General features: G+C 35.1%; 1 protein-coding gene across 3 annotated transcripts; it reads right to left on the reverse strand.

The window, feature by feature from the left end:
- Nucleotides 1-391: 391 nt before the first annotated feature.
- On the reverse strand, nt 392-5,235 carry LOC120075441 (Aldolase-type TIM barrel family protein). 3 transcript variants are annotated; one of them, XM_090312661.1, is made up of 9 exons: nt 5,079-5,235; nt 4,798-4,964; nt 4,129-4,208; nt 2,157-2,219; nt 1,923-2,029; nt 1,743-1,840; nt 1,458-1,550; nt 1,326-1,367; nt 392-851 (listed from the first exon to the last, which is right to left on the reverse strand). In XM_090312661.1, exons 3-9 carry the CDS (start codon nt 4,158-4,160, stop codon nt 696-698), a joined length of 591 nt encoding a protein of 196 aa, XP_090168787.1. In that variant the 5' UTR covers nt 4,161-4,208; nt 4,798-4,964; nt 5,079-5,235; the 3' UTR covers nt 392-695. The 3 variants fall into 3 exon arrangements, with proteins under 3 accessions (XP_090168787.1, XP_090168788.1, XP_090168789.1); XM_090312662.1 differs by lacking the exon at nt 1,326-1,367; XM_090312663.1 differs by lacking the exon at nt 5,079-5,235 and having other exon boundaries at nt 4,142-4,208.
- Between the last annotated feature and the right edge of the window lie 1,239 nt (nt 5,236-6,474).

Genomic DNA, 6,474 nt, shown 5'->3' on the forward strand with positions numbered 1-6,474 from the left:
TGAAGAAACACCATGAATTTCTCAAATATATATACAATCACCCTTGAAAGCAAATGAAACATATTAAATGACAGAATATGGTAGCTGCAAATTCAAACTTTGTATGCATTTCTTATTTCTTATCAATAGTTAATATCAGGACCTAATTCAGATTCATGAATCTAAAGTGGATATACAAGGGAGGGCACAAGGCTCTAACCACATTGGAGAGAAGAAAGCATAGAACATGTGCCATTGAGCAGTTGACAATGCTAGTCTCGTGTATCTGATATAAATTTCATATAACCAACAAAAACTTCATAGACAACCACATTCGGGTCTATTTGGAAGGACCTTTTAAAACATTTAGAAAGTCATTCCAAACAAGCCTTGAATCGTTAAGACCAACTAGTCAATATAAAAGTTGAGCTCTCTTTTTTAACTCTTTGTACTTCATATGAAAATCATCTTATTACATAGAAAGCATACATAAAGTTTTCCACTAGAAGCAAAAACAAATACAAAATATAAATCAACGTGTTCACCCTCTCTGCTTCTACTAGCGATTTATTGTGGACTCACAAACCATATGGTAGTTTGGATTATACCGACACCATTTGATTCAAATCAACTTCTGTCAATCTAAAATATCCCATATGGTTTGAAAAAAAAGTGAAACAAGATCTGATGGCGGATTCTTGAAGCTTGTTAAAGGATCAAGAGTTCTGCTGGGCATCCTCAACACTTTTCCTCAGAATGGATATAACTTTTGAAGGCTCCGGAGCTCCAAACACCGAACTTCCTGCAACGATGCAGTTTGCCCCAGCTGAAGCCGCTACATCTATGGTTGAAGGTCCTAACCCGCCATCCACCTGCCCACCAAAGCAAAAATGACCAATCAGAAACCATCCCTCATACGGCCATCTGTACATCGAGAACTGCAATGAGTACGCTGCGGCTGCATAGAGTTTGCACAATCCTGGTAACATACAAAGATTGCATCCAAAGTCTACTAGCTAGATTGCTTTGATCTTTTGAACACATCATTTTATCATGGGAAAATTTTACGAGGGCTTAAAAGACCGGTGACTGGAACCATGTTTGTATCAGAAAAGAGTGATTTCTTATATCAAATACTTAACCCGAGAAAGGATACAGCCAAAGTTAAAATTAATGTGAATAAATTCTAACACTAACTGGGAGTGACTTTTTTAATCTCCACTTCAGCAAACGCAGAGTTTTGATAGCTTTAGGATACTTTCTGAGGTACCCAAGAATCTCAAGAAAAATTCATTAAGGTTGCAGAAAACTGAAAGGTATTAATATGGAGAGAGAGAGAGAGAGACCTCAATGTCAAGAGATGGGTACCTCTGCCTTAAATTCCGTACCTGAATAAGTTAAAATCAGTAGCGAGATCCAAGAAGAAAAGCCAATCAAACAATGCTCAAGAAATATTGAGAATGTCGAAGTAATGGAACCTTATCCATCGTTTCTGGCATGAACTTTTGGCCACCAAAACCAGGTTCGACTGTCATAACAAGGACCATTTCCACAGGATTTTCACTTTCTACCTGAAATTGAAGAAAGAACAAGCACTAAATAACAATTATAAAATTTTGATGCAGCAGCATTTGCATAAAACCATAAGCACTTTGCAGGCTATATTAGATGAATAGGATATTATACAATATCGATGAAATATAACATTCTCGTAAATGAAGGATATGAAATTGGGGGAGAAGATGAAAAGATCAATTGCATACCAAAGGATAAACTTCTTCAATGGGTGTTCCAGGTTTTAGCGCCACCCCTGATTTCATGCCCTTTGACTTAATTTCATGGATTAGTTGCTGCCAATTGTCTACAAGAGAAGGGGGAAAGGAAACTTAAACAACTTTGATGCAACAAAAGTAGAACAAATCTGAAGCCCAAACACAATGTACCTTTGGATACTTCAACATGAAATGTAAAGCCCGAGGCACCAGCTTTTGCCAAGGGTTCAATGTAATCAAGAGGATTTGTAACCATGAGGTGGCAATCAAGATATGCCCTGCAAGACAAGAAATTAATTCCTCATTAAGTCAAGGTAATGTCATGAAGATCAAACAATTGGCCATTACAACACATGGGGGGGGTGGGGGGTGGACGAAAAAGAAAAGTGGTTAGTGCTACGTTACTTCGTATGTTTCCTTAAACTTTCGATGACTGGAGCACCAATTGTCAGATTTGGGACAAAGTGCCTGTGGTGAATGCATAAACAAAAAAAATATATCACTTTACCAGCTAGGCACAAGAAATAAACCAATTCAAAACTTGGAGAATTAGAAAAGCAAGCCAAATTGTGTAAACCAGATGATGCACAAATCACACCACCGAGAAATGATGCATAAACCTGTTACAAGGTGAATTCAACCAAATGACAATGGATAGATTTTCATGGGGCCACCATGTCGATTTATTTTTAAAATGTTTGTGATTTTCTAAATAATTAGAAGTTTTCACAGGTCGTTAATTTTAAACTGAAGAATGTAGAAAGGTCAAGAAATGACTGGGTAAAAACTAAAACAGTTTCAGGAAAAAAAAAATGCAGACCCATCTTCTGATTATTATTAGCTTAGCAGTTCCTTAACACACCAAGAAAATGATAGGATTCCAATTAGGCGATTACATTACAGATTGAAATAGATAACCAAAGCCAACATATATGGTATGACATGGAAACTTTAAGGTAAACTTATACACACACACACACACCTAGAGACACTCATAAAAATGAAAATGTCAAATACATGTTCTTCCAAGAAGTAGAGGTCGAGAATATGGATAGGAAACTTGGTGGAGTGACTTCGGAGCGCAATGGACACTGGCTGGGCTTTCCTTGAATCTTTCAGTGTTTCAAGGGAATTCTGATTAGGTGGGACAAAAATGGAGGATCTTAGTCTACAAAAAGATCCAACTATATATTGGTCAAATTGAATGGTCAACTGAGGAACAATCCTATCCATTCTCTATGGGATGAGTTTTTGAGGACTTGCAATACCTGTGAAAGTTTCAAAACGCATGGGAATCAAGGAAAGAACTACATTGGACCATTTACCAATTAAATCACAAATAGGTGATTCTGGGTAGGGGCCAAGACTTTTTTAGTTTCCAACCCCAAATTTCTTTCCATTTAAAAAAGATAGCAGCAGAGAGAATGTGGTGAATGTTGAACAATTAACATAAAAAGGCAAATAATGAAATCATAAGTCAAACCCTAAAATAGAACGATTATCGGGGATCTAAACATTAGAAAGGATGAAATTGATAAGAATCGAAGGATAAATCGACAGAGGTGAAACGTTGGGATGAGAAATGGTGCAAACATAAAACTAAAATGCCAAGCTATTTGAATCGAGATTCAGGAGCAAGAACGTAAGAAGGACCTTATAACTGAATTGTTGAAAAAGTATGATATGAACTTGGTCCAGTAGAAGGTAAACAAGAACAATGTTTTATTTAACCAGAATACTAACATGCAATAACCTTCTTGGGCTTAAGCACAAGATGCAAGAAAACCAAAAAATTTAATACGGTGAAGAGCATGATAATTAAAAGATGTATACATACAAATATTGATAGATATAATAAGAAAAATAAATATGAAAAAACGAAATAAAGAAGCTAAAGGATTTAGTATTTAAGACAAACCAAGTTCCTAGTAACATGAGTCTTTCAACAACAAAAGGACCACAAAAATCATGAAAATAAGCTAATGCAGGCACCTAAAAATTAAAAGCCATTCTTACTAAATAAATTTTCATCATCATTTTCCCCATCCCCATTGCTAGACTAGTAACGCTAAATATCTTCCGCTTGGTTCCATTTCCAAGTTCCTCCAAATGTTTTGGAGGGAAAAAAAGAGAGCTTCAAATGAAAAGGCCAAATGAAGGAGACGGCAGTGATTTTTATTTTATTTACTTTAAAAATAATAAAATCAACAAATAAAACTACATATTTCATAGGTTACTTTAGCAATTATTTTCAGATAAGCAGGCATTTGGCAAGGAAGTAGATGCTACAAGCAATCAACACCACACAGGTCAACGTCAAGTTATTTTGAGGAAAATTCAATCCTATATTTAACAAGTGACCAGGTGTAAAATTAACCACAATATCAAACCCATTGACATGAAGCACATTGCAGTTCAACAGGAGCGTGATATCAGCAAAGAATGAACCTACCCATCCTGCAAATAAAGCAACAAGAGATATCAGATGTGATGCCAGGCAAATTTGTCAGCAAGTGTGCAAAGAAATTGCAGTTTATACAACCTCATCAACTCTAGCACATCTCAAAATTTGCAAGCATGTCAAGATAATATCACTAATTGAATTATACATCACCATGCGCCTTTCTCTATGCTCTCACAAACCAATTAGCAAGAAAGTAAGACACGTTCTTTAAACAGGATTATAACAATTTTACTATTCATTTCAAAAGATGTTAAATTGGAAAAGATATTAACAGCAAAGATAACTCATTAGTTAAGGTAAAACAATCCCACTAGTACTATAGAGTACTATAATAGCATAGATAAAATTTCATTAAAACTCAGAAAGTATAGATGAACCATATGATTCAAACAAGTAAAGTGAAATAGATTATGAACCAATTAAACTAGATGAGAGGTAAATGGTGGGAAATCAAGACTAAGAAAAGGCAAAAACTAGGATCAAATTATTGGGTTATGAAACTAAACTAAATGGGTGCAAGAATCAAAAGGTATTACCCAATTGACAATTCAACAAAATCAGAAATATAGGGCGTGTAGGTACCATAATATCCATGTGAAGCCAATCCGCACCAAATTTAAGCATTCGTTCAGCCTCCGAAGCTAAATTAGCAAAATCAGAGGATAGCATTGAGGGTGCGATTTTCGCAGCTACTCCCATTTTCGTCTACCTCTTACTCGCTTAGCCGATCAAAAAATGGAGCGATTCAACTGCGAGGAATTTGCAGACACAGATTTATTTCTCGAGAATTCTAAAACAAATGAACTCCAATTCCCAAATCAGACGGCTTTACGACAAAGGCGTGTTTTTAAAGATTATCTTACCAACTCCTGGCGGCTGGATTGATGAAGAATAAGATCAACTTTCGTGGGCTCTTTTAAGACTATCATCCCTCCTTTTCCACCATCTTCACAAGGTTCTTCACTTCTTCCCATCCTTTCCCAACTCGACTTTTGTTAATTTTTTTTCCTAGAATGGGACAATTTGATTTCACAATGATATTCCATTTTGACGTTTTTTCTTTTTCTTCTTTTTTTTTTTTTTTTTTTTTTTTGCACAATTCGAGAATTTTTTTTAAAATAAAATTATTTTAATATATATTGACAAAAATATGATTGATTGAAAGTATTTTTAAAAATAAGTGTTTGTCGAAACTATTAACAAAATTAGGGATGTGAAATCGTATACGGGGTACACAATTGCCATGTGGCAAACTCGTGTACGGGGATATAGTTTAATCCAGTCACCACCACATTGGTTGACTGGTTGACCGGTCGCATGGAAACTCGTGGACCCGGTCCACGATTTGTTTTTCTTTTTTCTTTTTTTTTTTAAAAAAAGTGTGTTAACTAATTATTATTTTTTTAATTAGAGATGTACAACAATATTAAGACTTTAAGAACGGGTCCACATTTTCCTTCATTATTAAACTTACTTATATATTTAATTTACAATGAAAATATAATTATCTTGCACTCGTATTAAAAAAAAAGTCATGATATTAAAGAAAATTTACAATTAGTCCTTTAATTTACAATTTGAAAATGAAAGTTTACATAAAATTTAAAAACGATCCCCCTGGCCCTTACCCCTCATGGGGTTATCTTCGTGTCCCTCTAAATTAGGTTCACCCTATTGTCGTCATCTACGATGAATACGTCTTCGATCGGTGTCAGCAATATTGAGTCGTTTTGTTTGTTGAATAATACCTTCTATGTTAACCAATATTTGCTGACACATTGAACCCAAGTCTGATAAGTTGTTCTGCACTGAATATTGTTGTACATCTCCGATAAAATTATTCTGTACAATCAAAAAAATAAATATTAAACAATATTCATATCATATTTATGGAAAATGTCTGATTTTAAATCTCTTATCATGCAATAATAATAAGCGTCGTCAGGTATGATAAATCATCTCATGATTGAATTGTACCAAGAAAAGTAGTTATCTGATATAGCTGGCCCATTTGTTAATTCTCCATGTGCACAACGATCATGTCGTCCATGCCAGTAGGATATATATTCCGCATGGATTTGACGCCAGTCTTGGTCGTGCTTACTTCTCAAATCGATCTGGTGTAATGCTGGAAGTGTATAGGACAACGAAGGTATGTTTGTTGCAGACCGAACTGTCTCAACACACGATCTGGATGATACCACTCTACTATATGGAAGCATATAACAGTCAACCAGATGTCTTTATCATCACGACAAT

The sequence above is a fragment of the Benincasa hispida genome, chromosome 4, assembly GCF_027475165.1.
Source record: "Benincasa hispida cultivar pf3 chromosome 4, pf3_genome.v1.1, whole genome shotgun sequence".
NCBI classification, from domain to species: Eukaryota; Viridiplantae; Streptophyta; class Magnoliopsida; order Cucurbitales; family Cucurbitaceae; genus Benincasa; species Benincasa hispida.

Excerpts from the sequence above, each read along its gene's own strand:
- LOC120075441 (XM_090312661.1), bottom strand. The coding sequence starts at position 4,160 with ATGTGCTTCATGTCAATGGGTTTGATATTGTG. Across the intron at positions 2,220-4,128 it reads TCAATGGGTTTGATATTGTG|GCACTTTGTCCCAAATCTGA; the intron begins GTTAATTTTACA and ends CATTCACCACAG. Across the intron at positions 852-1,325 it reads ACCCATCTCTTGACATTGAG|GTGGATGGCGGGTTAGGACC; the intron begins GTCTCTCTCTCT and ends TTTGGTGGGCAG.